The following is a 24,732-nucleotide window of genomic DNA, read 5'->3' on the forward strand; positions in this document are numbered from 1 at the left end:
TCGCCAAGAATCCCGCCTGTTTTCGTAGTCAATAGCCACCCCGGCCCACCGTGACACTGGGGCTTGGTTCATCCCCCCGGGACACACATGATAGAGCATCTGACCTAAAATTTTGGCTTCACTCTCCTCACTGGATGGAGCTACATGTGCTATTAATTCACAGTACAGCACATACTTGTGCTCCCTCTTGGAAGCAGATTTGCTCACAATGGCTGTGTCCAGATGAGTGCTGCCATTTGTTTCCCTGGGGAATAAGTAGCAGTGGCACACCTTGGCATGGGGCAAATTACCCCAGGTGGGGTAGGGGAGGCTGGGGCCAGCAACTCAGTTGGCTCCAGCAGCCTTACCTGGGATCCTGGGGGCCTTGGGGAACTGCAGCCATGGTGGTCCTGCAGCTGAGAGTCTGGCTGTCAGCCGGAGTGTGGGTCCGGTTGGCCAGGCCCTGGTTTGGGGCAGTGCACGCTGCCACCATGTATGCCGATTTGCTTTTTTAAGGCATGGGGTTTTTTGAGCCTGGGGTCTTCCAGGGTTAAACCCCTCCCCCCCCATGTTGCAAGGTAGCGCAGGGAATGCCTGCATGTACAGTGTGTACCACTGCAAACAGGTCTGTGGCTTCACTTACTGCATATCTGCGCTCATCTGGATGTGTCCAATGGGAGCAGGCTGGTACAGAGCTGCTTCTGCCCTGATCTGCACCCCTTCAGCAACCAGGGGGAGCTCCAGAGTCCCCTGGTACTAGCTCAGGGCCTGACAAAGGGCATGGGGTTGGTCTCAGTGGGCACGGGACCAGGAAAGCTCTGCTGGCTGTAGCAGCAGCTGTTTCCTGGCCCCATGCCCAGCAGGACACATAGCTCCCAGCAAGCCTCCTGCCAGGCAGGGGGTTGCTGGGAGCTGTTCCGGATGTGGGGCAGGTGCCAGAGAGCCTCTTGCAAGGTGTGTGTATATGTGTGGGGGGGGCATGGGGCTTACCAGCAGCTGCCCTCCTTGGCACAGAGCTGGATGGCTCCAGGGAGCAGGTGGAGGCTGAGAATCCAGCCTTTATCTGTGACCCGGAGCAGCACCGCATTGTGCGAAGCTGCTCCACAGCTTCCATCTCCATGCCAGGAGCTGGGACAGAGGCCAGAGAGCTCCCCATTCCTGGCGCTGATTGGCTCCCAGCTCGTGGGGGAAGCTGGGGACCTGAGAAGCACCAGGACTGGGGCCAGAGAGCTCCCTGTCCCCTGCAGCTTCCTGCTGCCTAGGCTGACTGGGAGCAAATCTGCTCCCAGTTAGCACGTATATGAATATTACTGCACAGTATCTACTGCACAGTTAGTTTACTAACTGTACTTACAGACAGTAGCTAACTGCACAGTAGACTAATTTACTACATAGTAACTATGCACACATGTAGGCAGTGACACTTTACTGTGCAGTAAACCATCTCGTGTCGACACACCCATTGTGGATTAACACCACAGTAGCTGCTGTGTGTTTGCCCATGTATGACAAGACTATCACTTCAACTGAAGATTTTTATGCCTTTTGGGAAGGGCTAGGATCGGTATCAGATTTTCCAATCACATGGGATAGTTGTAAATCTAAGGTTGAACTGTTTTCTTTAATTTGCAACACCTTGTACTCTCTAGATGCTTATCAGTAAATTCATTTTTATTCCAGTGCCAGCAATATGCCTAAGCAAGTTGAAGTGCGGATGCATGAGAGCCACCTGAGCCCAGTGGAACCAAGACCCAAGCAGTTGCACATACGATTCTGTCAGTCTCTCCGAAAAAACCTTCTTCTGTCTCTTACTGTAGCTGGTAAGATATATCCTGTTTTATTTGCACACTAGGTATGCTTCTCTATTTGTCCAGTAGTTGAACAGTCTATATCTTTGTTCAGCTACAGAAAACTTGGTAGCCCCAGCTGAACAGCCAAGAAGTGAATGGAACACCAGTATGCCAGGTCCCCTTACTTCAAGTGTGGAGCACATTATTTGCACAGTAGCGGGGAAACCTGCACTGTTGATCTTCATGTACTCTCTGGCTTGTGGGTAAAATAAGAGTTCATTTCTTAGCTCAGGGAAATGGATTCCATTTGGCAGCTTTAAATAAATTGATCTTTTTCTTTTTGTTTCTTTAAAAGGCCAAATCTGAAAGCCTCCTTTACCTGAGCCTTTCACATCTCAGTATACACCTTCTTTCTCTTATTTTTTCTGGAGAACTGAGCTTCTGCCTCTCTCTGGTCACAATGCCTGGGATCAATAATCTAGCTCTGAAAACTGCCTTCTGGTTTTAACAGCTTCCAAATATGGAACAGTTTGACATTTAATTGTGGTTCATTGTGGTTCATGCCCAGTCCTTTTTTCCCACTGTAAGCCTAACAGCCAAATGCAGCAAATTCACAGACCTTTTCTGTATTGCTACAGCTTGATAGACCAGCTTTAAGATAAAGTACAGCTGGTTCTGATCTGCAAAATTTACCTCCATGCCAACATTATCAAATCTTCAACCCTCCTACAGTTGAGAGATTTGGACATGGAGTTTTGGCTTGAACCATTCCTTAGAAGATGTCCGATGTACTTTCCCGAGACCATCACAAACAATTATAAAAATACATTTATTCCCTATTGAATCAACTTTATACAAGCAAAGAACCATAACTTACTGAACAGTAGCACTGAAACACAATTCAGAGCTTCTTGTGATGTACAGTACTTTGCTGCTCAAGGCACTGTTCCTGGCAGGGAATAATCTAATAGTTTTTTTCTGTTCCAATTTTATCTTTCTATGAATTGGATACTAATAACAATCTAGGCAGAGAAAGCAATGTTGTTATTCCTTTCACTGGTAAAAAATATTAAATGCAACTTCATCACAAGATCTTGCTTGTTTTCCGATAGGACCTTTTCCTGAGCTGCCTTCTCTGCCAGGACTTCTTTAAGAAATTAGAGTTATATGATGATGATATGAATTAAACATGCATCTCTCAGAGTGTAGTGAGACTTAGGTACATTTTACAAAATAAAAGAGGGCATCAGGAACATCAGGGCATCAGATACTGTGTAGGAGCAAAATATTGCACAGAATGTTTTAGGGTCAGTCACATTCTGAAACCATTTTTAATTCAAGGTTGTTCTTCTGGGTAATGAAAAAGTGATTCTGGTTTATTTCCCTTCCCCACCCCTTCTTTCTTATTCTCCTCCCAGGTGTCATTTTGGGTGCACTGTGTGGGGGGCTTCTTCGCCTGGCAACTCCTATTGACCCTGACATTATCATGCTAATTGCTTTCCCAGGAGATATCCTTATGAGGATGCTAAAAATGCTGATCCTTCCTTTAATTATTTCCAGTTTAATCACAGGTGAGAACTATTAACAATAAGCAATTTAAGATGCTTGTTAAAGATGCCACATGGATCATTTTTCTAAGAAGGAAAAAAATAATAATGGTGTGATGGCAGTGAGTCTTTTGCAGATGGTGATAATGTATTTAGATTTCATACGGCAAGGCCATCTCTATTCTGATACACTGTGTTATCATAGGTTGAGGTCCAAACAGGTTATGTCTAGACAAACATGGTCTGCTCTTCTGAATGTCACCATTTTACTTTTATACTGTCGCATCCACTCCTAAAGTAGGATTTGTCTGACTGACAGTACAGCTTTGGAAAGGATAGCCTGCTCTAAAGTGTGGTGTCACACTTGAAATGACCAACTGTTTAGGAATCAGTGCCAAAATGCTGATATGGTGCCATCTCTCTACATCTCTACAGGGTTTTTTCTTGCCTTAAAGAATACGATTCATATCTCTCAACAGCATCTGTGGGGTTGAATGTCATTTTTGACCAGTTCTCTTTATGTAGCTGGGGCTTTGAGCAAGTATTTGCACAGGAGCAAAAATGGAGGGTCTTCAGGATACCCCCTATATATCCTATGAGAAATTCCTCTGGGAAGGAAAATATCACAAGAAATCTCGTGGCAAGAGCCATAAGCAGATTCAACAGGATGTTCTGTGATAATTTAGTGAATGGTATAATATCTAGTCCTATTGGACTTTTTTTTGTTTTGTGTTCTTTTCTTGTCTTCTTTTTAAACATAGGACTGTCTGGTTTGGATGCTAAAGCTAGTGGCCGATTGGGCACGAGAGCCATGGTCTACTACATGTCTACTACTATCATTGCTGCTGTGCTGGGTGTCATTCTGGTTTTAGCCATTCACCCAGGGAATCCCAAACTCAAGAAGCAGCTGGGAGAAGGAAAGAAGAATGATGAAGTGTCCAGTTTGGATGCTTTCTTGGATCTTATTCGAAATCTGTTCCCTGAAAATCTAGTCCAAGCATGCTTCCAGCAGGTAAAAATATCTATTCTTTGCAACATTTTTTTTTAAAGGTGAAGACCTTTTAACCTGGCAAGATACACATTCAGGGTTCTGTCTTTCACTTTGGGAATGGCAACAAATGAGTGATGAAGAAAATACAGGCCTTTGGTCTTTGGCAGTTAAGCAAAGAAGGAAAATAGTGTGCCACCTGTTTTAAAGGTACAGCTTTTTTTTTTTTTAATCTATTTCAAATTTAAAACCTGTTTCCTTGTCATTTTATTAAGCTTTTAGGAACAGAATATAATGCTGTTGAGATTTGCCTGTGGAGGGCTGGCTAGCTGATTGGTTTGGAAACCTCTTGCCTCTAGCCTGCCAGTTTGAATTTCAGTTTGGGTCAGGTTGTGGGTGACTGGATTGATATATGTCCAGTGCATTATGTAAAATGTGCTTGTGGTCTCAGGCTAGTTCCCAATGGACATGGGTCTGCATCACAAAACCTACCACCATATACAGCAAAACCTACTACCATATACAATGTACCTGCTTGCTGCTCAGGAAAATAGAGGACTGCTTAGACAATACAACCAAATGGTCAAATCACCACAGAGGTGGTGCCACTTGGTCAGATTGGAGGTATATTTTAATGGTAGCTGGTAAAGACCTACACTCTAGTTACATTTCCCAGTTAAAAGCTTTGGTATAATAACTTTTCATCTACACTAAATTAACATGATTTTTAAAGGGGTAAAAGAAATGTTTGCAAGGAACACAAACTTCCCAGTTTCTCTCTCAATACATATTTTTTTTAAATGTGAGCAGCTTTTTCCTAAAGCTAAATTGTTTGGCAATCATGCTAACTATTTTTGTTGAACCAAACAAGATGTGTTGCCAAACCCCTTCTTAAATGTTTTGAAATGGGTTCATCTGGCATTGTCTGGTATCTGGAGTTGTAGCTAGAGGCAAGAGAACTGAGCAGAGTAGGGGGTTGGGTGCGGCTTGGAAAGCTTGAAACTGTTAAAAGACTTGGATAATTTTGTTTCTTCCCTGGATTTTCACATAAAAACCCACAGTCTTTGGGGGTTTATAAAAAGAATGTTCAGAATATTTCCAAACCATCATGAGAACATCGTGTGGCCAGACCATGGCTGGCTGAACATCACAAATGCTTTAATTGAAAAATTGAAAGTGTTTTCATAAAGCAAGTGGGGTTTTATTTCTCTCCTTCTGTGCTATTTTGTATCATGAAAGAGAGACTAAATAGTACTTTAATCTGTAGCAGATTGTTTGAATATTCATAGGTAGGAGCAAGGAATGAGTTGGAAAGAGAGAACAAGAAGAATCAGGCCACTAATATCTGTCAGGTCATTTGGCTGCCTCTCTCAATATGTGTAATACACATGTGGTAAATGCAATGTAGTAAATGCAGTTCACTTCACTAGATATGGCCTGTTCTTCCACTGATCTTTTCTTAGCTTTACACTTTATGGATCCAATCCAAAGACTATAGAAGTCAATGGGCAGACTCCCAGAAAGTTCAGGGAGCTTTTCATGAAGGCCCAAATGAGTTTTAACTCTTCACACATTCAGTCTGGCCAACCACAGCTTCTGCTACAAAAGCCACATTCCCATTACTAAGTCATACCCCTTTCCAAATGAAATACCCACTACTTCTTAGCCTTAGCTCCTCATATGCTGCTTGCTGAATTGGGTTAGAAATTTAATTTCTCTTTCCTCTTGGTTACTAGGAAGGTTGGAATTCTTTCTTATCCTCACCTGGTTTTGGTGGTGAGGAAGTATGACCTAGTTGTAAAGGTGCTAACTTGGAAGACCTCCATTCCCTGCCTACCAATGACATCCTGTGGGATCTTGAGCAACTCGCTTGATCTCCCCCTGGGGGGCCCATGAAGAAAGAGTACTTATTGCAGGTTCCACCACTTCATTTAAAATCTGCACCTCTAACACCATTGACACCAACATTCATTGCTGTGATGGACACAAAAGGAATGAATGGCCTGGTTCAGGGGGTGTCAATAGCTGCCTTTTTTTCCTGTGTTTGTCAGGACTACATCTGTGGCCGTTTAAAACTTCCAAGCAGTCTTGGGATAGTATGGTCTCTGGAGCTGAAGGGATTGTTTTGCAGAACTCTAGCCCAGTATTTTGGAACTATTTTGAAATATTAATGGCACACTGTTGTGCTATCATGATCCATAAGGGGGAGCTACAGTTCCCCTTTCTGTCTTGTAGATGGTAGGAAAGGTTGTATGCCACAAACTCAGGTTGTATGTTAAATTGGGGTTGTTTGAAGAGCTGAACCTGGATGAGCTTGGAGGAATGTGAGCTTCTTGAATAATTTTGGGGTTTAAAAGATTGATTTGCAAGCCTTATTTTGCATATGAAACTCACCCACCCGTAGACTGTCAATTTAAATCAATTAATTGTCCCTTCTAAATATCTGATATAGAATGACAACCGTAAGGGCCAGTCAAGCACCTTTATTTTCAAAGTGCTTATCTGAACCTGAACTTTGATCTTGGCTCACCATCACTAGAATTATGAGTCTTTATCCTGAGAAATTATGAGGTTCTTCAACTTTCATTCGCTCCCCCAGGGGTTGTGAGTACTCAGAATGTCTATGGCTCTGCTCTGACACCACACACAGAAAATACAGGATGATAAAATTCCCAAGATAAAAATAAAATCTGAAAAAAATTGAAAGTAGGAGGAATGTGGGCCAGGGTCAGGACCACTGAAGAGATTCTCATGCATCATCTGTGATGTTTTTCCTTTGGGTGCCCTTTTTTTCCTCCTCTATATTTAGAGAATGTTTCTTTCTAAAAGACCAAAAGTCTGTGAATCCATCACAGTAAAGCCATGATTTCCCACCCCCTCAACAATGTGCAGATCTAAGTGTAGGGGTGGCTCTGTATCCCACTTTTTGGGAGCAAAATCCAGGACACAACCCTGGATAGTTCTTCCAGAACTCAGAACCAGTTGTAGTTCATGCCATTTCCAGTTTGGGTGAATGTAGCCACCATAATGTGGCACTGTGGACAGGCTAATTACTAGCACAGCTGGGATTATGCTGTTTTCCAATCCACAAAGAAAGCTAATTAGTGGCCTGGATGCAGTCCTAGATGAACACAACTATGCCACTTTTGATTCAGGAGGTGGCCTGCGACTATCTCTTTATCCAGAAGCAGTGCAGCCAAACTCTTGCAGCACAATGTAATGTTACATCCTTTCACTTGGAACTAGTAAAAACTGGCCTATTTTTAGATGACAGAATAGAGGCTGTGTTTAAAAAAAAAATGTTCCCTAAGGCTGTTTGGAATGTGCAGTTAAGATGAGTTTTTATTATTGTTCCCTAGTTTTCACAATGGATTAAAACCTGTTCTGATTCTGTTCTTATTCTGCTTTTTTTTTTTCAATACCTTCAGATCCAAACAGTCACTAAGAAAGTACTGGTGCCACCACCAATTGAAGAACCCTCTAATGTCACTGACTCTGTCTTTGCTATGGTGAATGAGACAGTGAGTGAAACCACACCAGAAGAACAGCTGGTCATTAAGAAGGGGCTTGAATTTAAGGATGGAATGAATGTCTTAGGTAGCGAAACTTTTTTTTATCATAATATATAATATACCTGCTCTTGGTTTTCAGTCACAGTCTGGAAGTAATTGGGAGTGAGGGCATTTTTGCTGCTCTTAAGTCAAAATTTGACCTAGCCAGGAGATAACCTGAAGTTGTTACCACCACCTGACTGCTTGTTGGCCTCTGTGAGATGAGTCTCATGGTGGACATGTGTCTATACCACAGAAGCAAACACCAGAATTACCACTAGTTGACAACCTGTAGAAAAGCCAAGGACTGAAAGGAATCTGCTATTATTATTTATTTGATATACTATAGAAGTGCCCCAAATATTTTATCAATCCAGAAAGAGGTGGACTATCCAGGCCACCGTTGGTTTCCATTGATTAAACAGATGTTTCCCCAGATTCACCTATTCCATGAAGACCTGAAGCTAACTGGGTTGGGTTTCCAGTGCTTTCTTTGGGCACATTGTGTTATATTATGACTTAAGTCCTGAGCAAGAGGTGGTGTGTAAACTGCACTGCACATAAAAAAAAAATCCCCTAAAGACTTGCCACATCTCTGAGTCACAGTTCCCTCCCAGTTTTGTCTTTGATGCTGACCTTTCCCAGCAGCATATAATGAGCCTCCCCTACTGTGCTCCCTTATCTGTATAGGCCAGCAAGAGGATGTGGAAACAAGGGTTCCACTCACTACACACTCATCCCTGTGCACCTGCTCTGGGATGAAGGACCATGGGTGGGCATGCTGAACCTACTTACTCTTGTACACTCAGGCATACAGTCCTGTTATCTGATACAGGGCCTGAACTGAAAGTCCTTCTCTCAATTCAATTGCTTGTCATCCAAATACTCTGTCCCTAAACTTGTACTATTCTAATGCACACCCTCACATTATCTTATATGTTAGTCTGAGGCAGAATGTTCACAATGAAATGGTTATGCTACTACTTACTTATATATTAAAAACATTTAAAAGACAGTTTGGACTCATTAGATTTGGTGCTAGAATGGGGAAAACTGTATACTGCTGACAATATAATTAACAGCAAAAGGGACCTAAAGGCAAACTAATTACTGAAACAGAAGGAAATGAATCTACTATTGTAATGGCCCACAAGCATCGCTAATGTGGTTTGGTCCATAACTGTAAAATATTGCAGAGCTTTTTCATATGAGAAATGACTGTGTGTGTGTGTGTGTGTGTGTGTGTGTGTGTGTGTGTGTGTGTGTGTGTGTGTGTGTGTGTGTGTGGTGTGTGTGTGTGTGGTGTGTGTGTGTGTGTGTTGGGGGGGAATTGACCTCTAAATTGTAAAAACAGGGCAAACGAAAACAAAATTGAATGCTATGAGTAATGCAGCCCCCAGTTTGGAATTAACAGAACAAAGCCATGAACTAATGTTATCTGACACACAGTTTGGATTCCAGGAAGTTACTTGGTCTATAACTATTCAAGTTTTTCCATAATATATTCCTCCATACTGTACACCACACATACTAATTAGCTTCACAATAAAGTGTCACCGCCTACAAGAGTACCAGTATTAGAGCTCAGTGTATTAACTAACTCCACTGTAAGGTAGTACTGCCAGGGTCAGTAATATCTAACAGCAGAGTCATTTGCTGCGCTTTAACGTGTGAATGGTGACTGGGACACCACTATGGCACTAGCTAGCCCCTCTTCCACCTGATGCCACCACCCAGAGCCAGAGACTGACCTCTCAAGCCTGCTGCCAGCCCAGGTCTGCTCCACCCCTGGCTCAAAATGCTGCTGTCCCATGTGCACGTGTAGATGCTGTGCCTAGGAGCAGTGTGCTGTGGCACAAGCTGCTCTGGTGTTTATCATGTTGCATTAATTGCACATGTAGATGCACTCCCCCACATACACACTTTGATCCCCTTCTGTGCAACTGTGGCACAACTCAGTAAAACATCTCTCACCATCCTACTAATGAGTAGATTAATGGTCAAGCTCATTTTTCTTCTTAAGTACAATGAAAGAATTTGACAGCCAGTCATTTCACTGTGCATTAGAATCTGAAATCCTCCTTTCCTGATTTTATTTCCAGATCGGAATTACTTGCGTTTTTGATATGGGGAAGTTCCCAGCTGAGTTCACACACTTTCAAAATGCTGAACTCATATTTGCTCTCATAGTTCAATCTCCCGAGGACTGAAAAGCTACAGAATTTCCTATTAGTGTCAAAATATAATCCTAAATATGCCTCTTGGCCCTGAAAACTGCTGGGTAGAAAAGCTAAGTGCTGAAGAGCAATACCCCCCAAATTATATGAGAGAGAGAGAGAGAGAGAGTTGGGTGGGGGAAAAAAGAGAGAGAGAGAGAAATATATATAATATAAACTTTGGGGCACTGCTCGTCAGCACTTAGCTTTGCTATCTAGCAATTTTCAGGGGCCAAGAGGCAAAAAGGCATATTTAGGCTTATATATTGACACTAATAGGAAATTCTGTAGCTCTTTAGTCCTCAGGAGATTGAACTATGAGAGGTAATATGAGTTCAGCATTTTGAAAGTGTGTGAACTCAGCTGGGAACTATATATATAAATAGCCCCTAGCATCCTCATTCACTAAGTTGATTCTCATCTTTCTTTTTTTCCTTCTTTTTTAATACTTGAAGAGTGTCCTCCATTCATTTGAAATAATAATAGTAGTTTTTTCATTTTAAGGCCTTATCCTACCGCATAGTTTCTCAACCTGTGGTACGCGTACCCCTGGGGGTACGTGAGATAAAGGCAGGGGGTACATGGGTACCCCAATACCCTCTCTCTCTCACCCTTTTTTCCTCTCTCTCTTGCCCCTTCCTCCTCTCAAAACTATAGCAAAAAATTTAGTGCGCCACACATTGTGCAGTGCTTTAAATTGCCCAGTAATAATTTGGCATGCTGCACAAAGCCTGCCTAGCTTTGGCCAACTCTTTGGTTGGTTCAGCCCTCCTAGCTTTGGCCAACATCACATGTAGCCCAGGTACATACTTGAGTTGTGCACCCCTGGTGTAAAATGTGGCAACCCTACTCACACCAGATCAGACATCTGTCATATCACGGCCTTATATACATTGCCCTTCTTCCAACATATGGCATGCATTAGTCTGTAAATATAAAATCCCCTGGAAAATTGAGTGTTGGGGTACTTAAAGTTTTCAGAACTTAGGGGGTACTTGCTACTTAAAAGGTAGAGAAACACTGTTCCTACTGCATTTAGTAGGAAAACATTCATTGTTAATCTCTCTCTCTCTTTTTGCATAGGGAAAGAACTCCATTGTGACTGAGTTATGCTTGCGTGAGAATGTTGCATGTGTCTTGGGGGAGAAGGGGTGGAAGAAGAATTATCTTTGCATCTCCAAGTATTTTTTGAGTGTCTTCTACATAAGTTAGAGCTGCCTTAGATCTGCTTTAACTTGGCACAATTGATTCTAATCTATGAAAGCTGTTGTAGCAACTAAAGAAAAAAGTCAGAGCACAGTGATACATGCACTCTGGGGTTTCAACCAGGCATCCAAGAAATCTCTGCTATCTATGTATACATAGATACATGTACACATCCTTTACATCACACCAAAAAGGTCACTGGGACCACAGCATCACGATTTCAAACTGAAATTGAATCCAGTCCTGTAAATGTATTATTGATTAATTGATCCCTGGTCTAAATGCTACAAAATGCATAATTTAACTGTCCCCCCGCCCCAAAAAAACCCAAACAAAAAACCCTAGTCTTTATTGTCAGTTTAATAAGGACCAATGAATAAAGAATTATTCATGTTTTCCCTTCTGGAAGCTTAGAGCAAGTCACTTTAAGGCATTCCAAGCCTGAAACCTAATACAACTGTCTCAAAAGTTGAATTACTTTGTATTCGCAACAAGCTGACACAGCTACAGTGACTTAGACAAAAAAACCCAACATGCCTTCTAACAGGGAGTGTGATTCCTCCAACAGGTCTAATAGGGTTCTTCATTGCTTTTGGCATTGTTATGGGGAAGATGGGAGAACAAGCCAAGATGATGGTGGACTTTTTCAACATCCTGAATGAGATTGTAATGAAACTAGTGACTATGATCATGTGGTAAGTCTGAGGACAGAATTCCTAGCATACAAAAAGTACACAGGCCACAGATGTCCATATTCTATACATGTCATTCTTTATTTTTAATCCATCCAATTAGGTATTTCTGCTCACTGGGTTGCTTTTTAAAGCTATGACAAGGATGGGACAGCTGGAATAGGGGTGTTTCTGTTTGGTGGGAGGTAATTAAATCTTGTTTTGAAACATCTCAAAAGATGGCAGGCCTGCTGTCATTTTCTGCCTAGGGGACTCCAAGTCATATAGTTTAAGAGTGGTTTACCGCCTGCATAAAAATGTCACCTTTGTTATAGAGGTTCATTACATTAAAAAACAACCTACTAACTAAACAAGCCCTCAAAACATAATAACATCAAAATCTTCCTGTGAGGTTAGCATAATAACAGGCTATTAACTAGGAGGTATAATTACAGAGTAGTCAAGGGAGATGCTCTATTTACAGTGTTTTACAGCAAGACTGGCTTACCAGAAATGTACATTCCATCAAAATGAGAACCCAACTGTTTGCACTAATGTACAAAAGTCTTCTTCCTTAGCCTGCAAAAAGTCCGCATGCAGACCGCATTCTAGAAATGTACCAGAATAAATGATACTAAACTCGGCTACGTCACTAGAGAAGTGTAAAACCCGCTCATTCATAATAGCAAAACCCAGTTTCTTTTTAAGGAAGTATGTCAACCCATTTAGGGTCAAAGCTTTGCTTACATTTCTTAAGACTTTTTCTCCATCTTCTAGATGCAGCTGAGAAGTTCTCAGAGCTATTTGTATACAATTGTTGAACATATCCATGTCACATAGAATTATCTTTTCAGAAAAGAACATGCACTGTGGCATTTGGCATGCAACCTCTTGATTTCCATACATTTAGGCCATGCACTTGCCAACTAAGGGAAGACAGGAAACTATGAATCCCTTTAGTCAGAAACCCAGCAAAGGACACAGATATAAATTGCCTACTGCTGATGGGAAAAGCAAGATAAGAGCTCTCCACTCTTTTGCATTTAAGTGGCTTATTGTGTGGTGTGTTGTGTCAGGGAGTCCCTCATTTCTAATGCACTGTCTGCCATAAGCAGTGAAGAGCAAGAAGACCATGGTCAGAAATTACACATAAACTGGTATAAGTGATCGATAACTGGTCTAAAACTGTAACAGAATGAAAGTTCATTGCACATAGACCAGTTTCAAAACAGTTTAACACAGTTTAAGATGGATATGGTGTCAGATTTAATGAGTTTAGTTTAGACCACTTTCTTGAACTTCTGTCCCAGAACCCCTCCTGAATCAAGCTAGGTTGCAGTCCCATAGTATCCCAGGAGCCACTGTGGCCCCCCGCTAATCTTCACTCACAGGGTGGGTGGGCTAGCTTCTTTTCCCCCTCATCTGCTCCAGCTGAGCTGGGCCAGCCCCCCTGCAACCCACCTCACCTATGGGCTGTCACAGCTGAGGCAGCAAAGTCTCTGCTCCCTAGGCTGGCTGGCAGCAGTATGGAGAGCAGGTAAGGGGGACAACTGAGTCCCCCACCCTGGCCCTAGCCCTCCCCATCTGGGGTCTGCAGAGCAGGGGCCAGGCCCGTGGTGCGGGCTTTCCCCCCTCACTGCCCTGCTCAGCCAGGCTGCAGGGCCACTTACTCCAGCTCTGGCTTCCCACCAGCCCCTGCCTCTCAGCTTCAGGAAGAGCAGGTGGAAGGGGACTGGAGCCCCCAGCCTCGCTCCCCCCAGCTGGGGTCTGCACAGTGGGGGCCAGGCCTATGTGGCGGGGACATCTTCTACCTCCCAGCTGTTGCCTGTGCCTTTCATCAGTGGTGAGTCAGGCAGCAGCAGCAGCGCCCCCTACCAGTACTGAGGCGGCAAGGCTTGGGGGTTTTTCATGCAGCATGGTATTAGTGGGGGAGCAGATGCCCCTGCCATGTGGCCCTGTCCCTGCCCCCCTTCCACCCCGTACCCGTTAACTCGAGCCAGACAACACTGGTGGGGAGGGCCACCTGGCTGCCACTGAAAGCTGACTGGTGGCGTCGGGGGAGAGGGCTGGACTGGCTGATCAGGGGTGGCCCAGCTGCTGGGAGGCACCCTGCTTCCCCCGTGCATAGAAATGGGAATGTCTGTTTTGTTCCCTCCTGACCTAAGCTAGGGCACTTAAAGTGTAAAACTTAAAGCACTTCTGTCTCAGGCTTTTTGCATCTCTGTACTAAGCTGAACAGAACAGGCCATACTTTTGCAGCATATGCTTCCCTTGAACTCCAGATGCTCATGAAAGTATCATTTCTTAAGTTACAGGGCTAAACTATGCCTCCCTCTGAGGTTCTAAATAGCTGTAATTCCCAGGGGATATGGACGAATAACTGGTGCTTTTAGGTTTCAGGTGTGTACAAGGTGTACTGCTGGCAATATCAATGTGAAACTTGTCAAGAAACCTAGACTAGTTCATGAAATAATTCTCTCACTTTCTCATTTTTCTTCTCATATTCAATTTGCCCCCTCTCTGAAAACAGATGTAGTTATTTTTGCGAACAAAAGGACTCTCTGTAATATTTATTATAACCTGCGGCATGTATTTAGAAGCAATGATTATAGTGCTTTGAATAGTCCAGAAGTTTGAATTTACTAATATTTCACATATTGGCACTGAGAAGCCCATGCTAGACATAATTGATTATCTAAGACATGTGCTTCAAGGCTTCTGTTGTGTTAAGTGTTGCAATTATGGGCAGTCATCCTGCTTTGAAGAAGCCCATAGAAATCATTTGTTTTTCTTTGATGAACTGCTTGTTCCTCTGTCCTAAAAAAGGGAGAATGAATTATGGTAAAAACACCTCTTATTCGTCTCCGCCGAGAATTGTTGCTGGGCAAGAGAATTAGCATTGTGTGTTTATAAAGGCAAATGCCATTCTTCTTTATCCAAAGGGGCATTCTGTCTAGTTATTTATGACGTGTCCATAAAAAAATTTCTGTCTTTTCTGGCAGTTCCAATGATTCATGAGACTCTCCTGAATACCAGAGTGCCATAACAAAGTAAAATATGGTCTGGCATCTGAGAGTGACACTGCTTAACCCTTTACAGGGATTATCCTTGGTAAATCACTCAGCAAGAACAGACTATGTCTGCGGCAGCTGGAGCAGTAGTTAGAAATAATTGGCCCTAGTTTTCAAAAGTCACTCGTGATTTTCAGCATCTCAGGTGCTGCGTGCTCAACTTGAGATACCTTAAGGAACTGGATTTTCTGACATTGTTTAGGACATACCTTTTATCACAGATCTTTTGCAGTCATGTCAATGTAGGCATGCCAAATCACCAGCCAATTTTGAAAATATAGTCCCTACAAATTTCTTCAGAAGAGATTCTATTGTTTCCTCTTCACCTGGAAATACAGCTATTTTTTCCTCCACAGTAAGTCTGTTATAAAGTAAGGAGAGGAAGGTGAAATCTGTTTGAAATGGATGTGTGACAAGCTGTGCGACAGAGGAGTGAATGAATGCCCCTCCCTGCCAACACACACATTCCAGTATTCCTACATACTCACTCTTTGTCATTTATGAGCTGTAGAAATAAATTGTTTAGTACCACAATGTACTACTGTTATTCTCCTGTTTACATTTCATTCCTCTTATCAAGGATGATCAGGTAATTAATCATATAATAAATTAACAGAGCACGTAATTAACAATCAATCCACAGTCTGAAAGCCAAATAGTTTAATGAATATAACAGAGACATTTGCAGAAAGCAGGCAGATTCATATGGAAAAAGGGCTATATTTATCAGGTCATTTATCTGCAACAAATATTTCAGCCCTAAACCAAATAAAAACTGCTATGTAACAGGTATGTGTGTATAAACCACTATTTTTTAGTAATGGTCCAAAACACGTATATATTCTGATGGGATATTACCAGAAAGTTGAATCTTTCCTTAAGAAAGGCATGTTAAATTCAATGAGAATGAGTAAAATTGAGCAACTACCTTTGGCTGTGGCCATAGGATATCGTTGTATTACTTAAATGAACCAGGTTTATTCATACTGTATAAGAACAGCATGTAGGGTGTCCTCATTCAATAATTCAGTATCCTTTTAGTGAGCTCTCTTCATCTCTTAACAGGTTCAACCTGAAAATCCTGTATTTTTATCCACCTTTGAGCACAGGTTTTATGGCTGCATGCTGTAAGGATCAATTCTATCTGTGTTTGTTTTATTTTCCAGGTACTCACCTTTGGGCATTGCCTGCCTCATTTGTGGGAAAATCATTGCAATCAAGGACTTAGAAGTGGTTGCTAGGCAACTGGGAATGTACATGGTAACAGTGATTGTGGGCCTTGTCATCCATGGCGGGATCTTCTTGCCATTACTGTACTTTGTGATAACAAGAAAAAGCCCCTTCTCGTTCCTCGCTGGCATTTTCCAGGCATGGATCACAGCTCTAGGCACAGCTTCCAGGTATTTCATGGGAAATGCCACTGTATTTACACTTTTAGGAGTTACTAGACATTATATAGAAGCAGTCCTGATCTTTACTAAAAAAAACCATATTACAATTAATGCTGATGAGAAATAAAACTGTTGATTAACCATATCTGCCTGACTTCAAAGGGAGGCAGTATGGCCTGCATGCCAGTGGCCACAGACTGAGTGTAAAGAGACCTACTTGTCTTCTATTCTCTTCCCTGCACTGACTCACTGTGTAAACTTCTGCAAATCAGATAAAGTCTGTACCAATCCCCTCACCTGTAAAACGGTGATAATGCTATTTACCCACCTTTCTAAAGCACTTTAAGCTCAGTAGATGGGAAGTGCTACATGGGCACTTTTAAATCATAATTATTAAAAGCTTTAGCAACAATTTTCAAAAGAGAATCAATATGTATTCATATGGCTGCTTCTAAAAGAATTAGTAATGCTATGTTTCAAGCATGGGGTAGATGAGGCTTAGTAGAAGGTTTGGTAAAAGTTAGAAGGTTTGACGAGGCTTGGTAGAAGAGGAAGTAGAAGGTTTTTTGTTGTCACCAGCATTTTCTCTTTCATAGATTCATAGATGTTAGGGGCTGGAAGGGACCTCACAAGATCATGGGGTCCAGCCCCCCTGTACTAGGCAGGAAAGGCACCTGGGGTCAGGTGACCCCAGCAAGGTGACTGTCTAGTTTCCTCTTAGAGTCATAAATGTAGGGTTGGAAGGGACCCAAGCAGATCATCAAGTCCAACCCCCTGCCATGGGCAAGAATGAATACTGGGCTCATATGACCCCCATTAAGTTAAGCTCATATGACCCCAGCTAGGTAGTAATCAAGCCTTCTTTTAACGATCCCTAAGGTAGGAGCCAGCACCACTTCCCTTGGAAGCTGGTTCCACGTCCCGCCCTCCCTGACTGAGAAGTAGCACCTCCTGGTGTCTAGCCTGAACCTACTCTCAATCAGCTTGTGGCCGTTATTCCTTGTTACTCTGGGAGGCGCTTGGGTGAACAGGGTCTCACCCATTCACCTCTGGTCCCCCCGGTAAGTTAACAAACTGCCACTAGATCCCCTCTCAGCCTTCTCTTGCAAAGGCTGAACAGGTTCAGGTCCCATAGCCTCTCCTCGTATGGCCTGCCCAGCTGTCCCCAGATCATGTGAGTGGCCCTCCTCTGGATCCTCTTGATGCTGGCCACATCCCTCCCAAAGTGCAGCGCCCAGAACTGTACACAGTATTCCAGCTGTGACCTGACCAGTGTCACATAGAGGGGAAGGATCACCTCCTTGGCCCTGCTTGTGATGCATCTGTGGATACATGACAAGGTGCGGTTGGCCTTCCTGACTACGTCCCCACATTGGCAGCCCATGCTCATATTAGGATCAATAATGACTCCAAGATCTCTTTCTGCTACTGTACTTTCGAGAAGGGAGTTCCCCAGCCTATAAGTATGCTGCCGGTTCTTCCTGCCCAAGTGCAGTACTCTGCACTTGTCAGTATTGAATCCCATCTTGAAGATTTCCAGGGTAGATGATTGCACCACTGCTGGAGAGAGTTTATTCTATAGTCTGGACACCCTGACTGTGTGAAGGAGTTTTCCTAGTGTTAAGCCTGAAATGGTCTTCCAGGTCTTTGTGGCCATTAATCCTGGTTTTTCCCCAAGGGTGCCCTGGTGAACAGCTGTTTGCTGAGCCCTTGATGGATCCTCATGATATAGCGGTAAGCTGCTACAGAGTTCCCTCTCAGCCTTCTCTTTTTTAGGCTGAAGAGAAACAAGTCCCTCAGCCTTTCCTCATATGGTTTGCTTTGCAAGTCTCTGATCATAAGGATGACTCTTCTCTGGACTCTCTCAAGCTTTTCCACATCCTTGTTGAAGTGTGGCACCCAGAACTGGACGCCGTCCTCCAGCTGTGGTCTCACCAATGCTGAATAATCACTTGCTCAGTTTTGCTTGAGATGCTTCAGTTAATGCATGCCAGAGTATTGTTTGCTCTGCTGGCATTGTACTGATGGCTCATGTTCATACTATGGTCCATTATTACCCCTAGGTCCCTTTCAGCCATGGTGCTAGTCAGTTTGGTGCCACTGAGCCTGTAAGTATGGGATTGTTTGTCCCCAGATAGAGCATTTTACTTTAGGCCTGTACGAAGCGGCTAGTATTCGCTTCGGATTCAGATTCAGCTGATTTTGGGGGACATTGATTTGAATCACTGTCCCAAATAGATTCAGTCCCCACCAAATCAGTCGAATCTCTGAATCAAACAGGCCCCATCCCTCTCCCGCTCTCCCAGCCCCTCATTGGCTTCTCTGCTGAGCCCCAGAGTCCCAGCTCTTTTTTTTTTTAAATCCCGCACTCACTGGCTGCTGCCAGGTGGGGAGGTGCAATTCCCGCTACCCCCCACTGCCACACACTGAATGGGGGGCTCTGCCATGAGCCCCCAGAAGCCCCGATGGCTGTTGTAGCAGCCAGTGAGTGCAGCTTCTGTGGGACACTTCGTGCGCCCCAGCGTTGCAGCATTAATGAGCCCCCTGACACTTTGAGGTATGTAGAAAAAACATTTAAAGCTATGTCTGAATTGCTGAATCTTTCCATATCTCTCTGAATCAATTTGGAGGGTTCCAATTCGATTCGGAGAGATTAAAGGGTCTCCTGATTTGATTCAGATTTGGAGATTTTGCCTCCGAATTAGGCCAGATTTCCACTGAACTGAATCAGGAACCAAAGCTTCCCACAGCTCTACTGACCACTTCTCGCCAGGATGACAGATCCATTCATTAGAACTCTCTGGGTCCTACCCTGCAGCCAATTTTTCCATGAGAACATCATGGGATACCAAATCAAAGGACTTTAGGAAGTGCAGGTATACAGTGTCAACTTCCTCTCTCTTATCCAGGTGGTGAGTTACCTGGTCGTAGAAGGAGATGAGATTGGTAAGATAACACCTGCCCATGATGCTGTCATTCAGAATCCTACCTTTTGCTAACATATCCCACATAGACTCCTTGATGATTTTTTCCAGGATTTTCCCTGGGATAGAAGTTAGGCTAATTGGTCTATAGTTGCACATGTCCTCTCTCCTCCCCTTCTTGAAGATGGGCACAGCATTGGCCCTCTTCCAATCTTCAGGGACCTCCCCCGAGTGCCACAAGTTTTGGAAGAGTTTCGCCAGACATCCCAAGATGACTTCAGCCAGCTCCTTCAGCACTCTTGGGTGAAGTTCATCCAGTCCTGCTGATTTATAGATGGCTAACTTTTCTATCTGATCATGCACCAGCTCAATATCAGCAGTAGGAAGGCGGTCATTCCCACCATGCCCATTCTTAAACTTATCTAGTATGATTTTCCCCTTAGTCCAGTGAAATACTAAAGCAAAATAGTCATTCAGGAGTTTAGTTTCCACTTGTCTTCCTCCTGTTCCCTACATACCTAAAGAAGGACTTGTTATTGCCCTTGATTTCTGTAGCTAGTTTAAATTCAGTTGCCGCCTTAGCCTTCTAATCTGCTCCCTACAAGTGTGGGCTGTCGTTGTATACACTGTCCCAAGCTTCCATTGTTTGTACGTCTCTTTCTTCTTTTTCAAGAGGATTATGATATCCCTATTAAGCCAAAAGGGCTTACCAGTCCTTCTGCTACCTTTCCTCCTCACAGGAATGGGCGTCTTTTGTGCTTTGAGGATCGTGTTCTTGAGCAATGACCACTCTTCGTGCACACTTTCAACTGTTTCATCCATGTTAGGATGATACTATTAGTTAGCCCAGGTTCTGTTTAGTTAATCTGAGAGTTAGAAAGGCACAAGGTGTGTTTGTGTGTGTGCGCACATGTCCATTGACCCCAATAAAGATTTCTCTCTCTATTATTAACAAGTGAGATAACAGATATCCTGGGACTCTTTACAGATTAGGTTTGGAAACCAGACCCTACCCAGTCAACAGCAAGGAGTTATTCCAAATCTCACTGTTCATATTTCAGCCAAAATTGGCAGAATAAAGAAAATTGGATAAGAATCTTGAGTTTTCATTCCTTCAGTTAGTGCATAGAGAAAGGGAATATGGGACTTGATGACTCAGAGCTTGGTAACAGGATAAGATGCTTTTCACTAGAGCTGCCTGTAAAATTCCTGTCAAAGCTGTGTATTGATAGAAATGTCAGTATTCTATTAAATATTTTTATTTTGCAAAAGTGCTTACTCTCTGCAGAAAATGTAAGGTTTTGTTGAAACGCTGGATACCAGGGGACTGAATTTTTTTGATTCAGAAATGTGATGCTTCATAAAACTGTGGCTGGGTGCTCCATGCCTCTACAGGCTAACTTACCATAATATGTCATCAGCTATGGTGCATTGAGGAGCTCTGGAAAATCAGAGACTGATGGATCATGGGAGCTTTATCTGTCCAGGAAACCCAACCCATAGTGGAATATAAGGACATGCAGTACCCAAATTACAGCTCCCATGTGTCATCATAGTAACACTTTTAAAATGAAATGAAATGCTTTGTTTTCCATCTAGTTTGGACCAAAACATTTTGTCTTTTCCATTTTTAACAAGTCCAAATTTTCACAGATGAGAAACTTCTGATTTGCTTCAGCTCATTAATCTGTATTAGCATTGACTGAAAACCTTACTTATTTGACAGCTGATGGCTGTGTAAGAAACAGTATAACATGTCTCCCTGGTTCTTAGTCCATATATTCATAACCAAGTGACCACCAGCATTACAGCTGGCATTCTCTTTAGGAGTGCCAGCTGAGAAGCCAAAGACTGAACTGCTGGTGGACCTTCAAATGCTTCTTTGAACAAGGATTAAGGTTCTTTCTTAAAACAGTGGAAGAATTTTGTATTGCTTCTACCTACTGTGCTTATTTTTCAGAGATTAAGTGCTTCAGCTTCCAGGGAAGTCAAATCACTTATGTTAAAAAATAAATTAAAATATGCGTTTGCCTCCTGAATTATAGGGAAAGGTCTTATGATAAATAGAAAAACATAAAAGTTGGATCCAGACATGCAGGAACATGTGGTTTGTACCACAAACTAGACAAGTGCCACAAACCGCACAAGTTGCACATCAATCAGTGCTCAGTACAGCTAATTTCCAGTGCTGGGGCAAAATTTGTTACCAGGATTTCCTGGTAGTGAAAAAAAAACATCCTGGAAGAAGGTGGCACAACAAGCACCAGACGAGCACCAGGACAAATGAAGAGATGGAGGATCAGGCAGCCCAGGACTGCCTGCTCTCCCATCTCCATCAGTCATGGAGCCCCCATGCAGAGGAACCTTGCGCTCCAGCCAGCCACTCCCCACCTGGCTGGGACTCAGGGTGCCTCAAGACGGGGGAGCAGGCAGCGCTGGGCTGGCCTGCTCCCTCATCTCCATGTGCCAGTCTCCAGCTGGCCAGGGCCCAGGGTGCCTCAGCACAGGGGATGGCTACCCCAAGCCCCCTGCGTGCAGCATATGGAACAGTGGGACAATGTTTCCCATTGCAAAGCACAAGGGCAGGGGCGTGCACTGCAGCACATAGTATTGGCACAAATTTGTGCCCCAGCATCATGCCCCAGCCAGCCCTTCCATAGTATGTTGAGCCAGGTGAGAACAGCTGTCTGCCAGCCAAGGCTGATCCAACCTGCTGTGGTCCTGGGTGCATGTTCAAATGGTGCACTTGGGAGTATTAAATTCCAGAGCAATAAACTCCAGAGTTTATTGCTTCACATTATTTGCACGTGTAGACATGCCCATTAGTGTGGGCTAATAAACCCCTTTTCTCAAATCAGGCTCTGACAAGTGCAGTATTGGAGAAGTCACTTAATTTCTCTTTTCTTGGCTTCACATCCATCTGTAAAATGGATGTAGACTCATTCTGTGAATTAATTAATGTGTTAAAGCCACTCTAAAGTTGCAAGGTATGAGATATAAATGTGGTAAGTATTTTAGTTCATTTTAGTGAGTTCAGCCCTTTATTATTTTTATTATAACCAATAATTGACATTTTTGTTAGACACTGCATTCAGCATTATTGGTTCACTAAGCATGACTGCCTTTGAGAGATGCCAGTGACTCAGTTTGAGATATGAAGGTGGACATGCTTCAGCTGCTTCTCTATGGAACAATTGATTTATCAAAAAATTCCCTAAATTGACATTCCCTTTTCAGAGCTAGCTTCTTGGTCAGGGTGCAACCAAATTAGCTTAGTGATGCCACAAAAAATGAAAGAACCAATGCACTCCACTGATTCATTCCTTTAGTGGAAAGTCCTTTGACTGTTCTAAGCAGACCTGCTTGGCACAGGAACCTGTGAAATGAACCTGCAAACTCTGATCAGTTTTCTGGCTAAATCTATTTCAGTTTCAGACTTCTACAGGAGAGATCCATGCAAGGAGCTGATCTCCACCCTCCACCCATGACCCACATCATCTACTGACCCCATGCTCTAAGAACTGAATATATCGGTAGTACCTCTTATCCACCCTCCATTGCACATAATAGAGTAGCTCTGGGTTTCTCTGTCAAGAACACTTTCACAGCTGAAAAGAAAAAGAATTTTCCCCTTAAATATATATTTATTTGAATTCAAATCAACCAAATTCCCCTGGTCAAGAAATGATTTACAACTTAGATTGAAGTCACATCTACAACTTCTTTCCCCTTGCAAACATGCACCTATTTCTCTCGCTTTTTCTAACTCATAGTCTGACTGCCAGTTAGCTCCAAAAGTGGCTTAAATTGAAGACAGATTTCTGGTCACATGTAGCATGAAGCACAAGAAAAAATTGGCAAAGAAAAGGGAAAAATATAGCAATGTTCATGTTTTCCTGGCAATGAAGTACGAAAACTTTACATTAAGCATTGGTCTTTCCTATAGCATTCAGTAGCATATGCTGAATCTTGTTCTCTTTGCTGCTTGTGGCAGAGTAGAGAATAAAAATGGAACAGCAACTTTGAAAATCCTGTGATCCCTGCTGACTTCCTGCCCCTGGGGCAGGGGACTGGACTCAATGATCTTCTGACGTCCCTTCCGGCCCTAGTGTCTATGAATCTATGAATCATGCAAGCATATTATGTGTCATAAAGCTGTTTCTTCCTCCATTTATTTGCTCACTCTTCCAGTGCTGGTACATTACCTGTTACCTTTCGGTGTCTTGAAGAAAACCTAGGCATTGATAAACGGGTAACAAGATTTGTCCTTCCTGTTGGAGCCACTATTAACATGGATGGGACTGCCCTTTATGAAGCAGTGGCTGCCATCTTCATTGCACAGATGAATGGAGTGGTGTTGGATGGTGGGCAGATAGTCACTGTGAGGTAGGTCCTATATACCTCTGCGGGCATTTTTTCTGAAGATCATGAACCGTGAAGATTTGGTACTGGCTTGGCCTTTTGAATGGCTGTGGATCTCTAGAGCATTGTTGCAAGGAACACTTAGCACATGTTTTATTTAGATTGTATACTCTGATTCAGCAACATTTGTACAAACAGAAGCACAAAAGATTTTTCTCCATCCAGAGCAATAATATATTAATTGACTGCTCCAGCCGAATGTTCTGAGTCATGTCTGTGGCATTCATTCTCTAGAAAGTCCATGCTTGTCACAATTGACAGAGACACACAAAATAAGCGCATTACCACTGTTTTCCCTTTCTGCTTCTATGGCTATTGAAAGAAATAATGGTAATGTGCAGGACATTTTCAGGGTGCAAGTAGGTGATGGTGAGAAGGATCATGACTGGAGAGTGATCAATTCTAGCAAACAACTAAGCAGCAGAGTGTTTCCCTGAGAACTGCAAGATGCTGTCACAAATTCCTTCCATAATTTTAAACTTGTGTTGGGTTTATTTTGGCTCTAGGCAGCCCCCCAGAAATTCATGTGATGCACAAATGAATATAGCCTTGCATTAACAATAAGCATTGGTGTAGTATATACGTGATGATCTAGCCCCAGCTAAAGTGTCAGCTATGTGTACAGAATAGTGTCCTTTTTAAGTGTTCTTAAAAGCCTTGTTATTCTATCTATCCCAGGGCATGTCTACTCTACAGACTGTAGTGTCATGGTAGAAATTAGGGGTGTGCAAAGTGGGCCCTATTCGATTTGGATTCAGCCTGAATCAGGGACAGTAATTCGATTAGTTGATTTGGATCACTGTCCCCGATTTGATTCAGCCGAATCCGAATCTGAAGATTTGATGCTGATTCAGAGAATCAGCGATTCAGACACACACACAGCTTAAAATGTTTTTTCTACATACCTCGAGGTACCAGCAAGGCTCATGAACACTGCGATACCGGGGCACATGGAACATCCCATGGGGGGGGGGGG

At 43.0% G+C, this 24,732-nt stretch overlaps 1 protein-coding gene across 1 annotated transcript in view; it reads left to right on the top strand.

Annotated features, from left to right (window-relative positions):
* Positions 1–24,732, top strand: part of SLC1A2 (solute carrier family 1 member 2) — a 161,318-nt gene that overhangs the window by 119,768 nt on the left and 16,818 nt on the right. Inside the window, exons 2-8 of the mRNA XM_019519393.1 lie at positions 1,660–1,799; positions 3,188–3,340; positions 4,078–4,328; positions 7,733–7,901; positions 11,846–11,972; positions 16,186–16,419; positions 23,526–23,720. Of these exons, the coding sequence (XP_019374938.1) occupies positions 1,660–1,799; positions 3,188–3,340; positions 4,078–4,328; positions 7,733–7,901; positions 11,846–11,972; positions 16,186–16,419; positions 23,526–23,720 (1,269 nt within the window). The remainder of the gene's footprint in view (positions 1–1,659; positions 1,800–3,187; positions 3,341–4,077; positions 4,329–7,732; positions 7,902–11,845; positions 11,973–16,185; positions 16,420–23,525; positions 23,721–24,732) is intronic.

This window comes from Gavialis gangeticus, unplaced genomic scaffold, assembly GCF_001723915.1.
Source record: "Gavialis gangeticus isolate Ggan-Ray unplaced genomic scaffold, GavGan_comp1, whole genome shotgun sequence".
NCBI lineage: Eukaryota > Metazoa > Chordata > Crocodylia > Gavialidae > Gavialis > Gavialis gangeticus.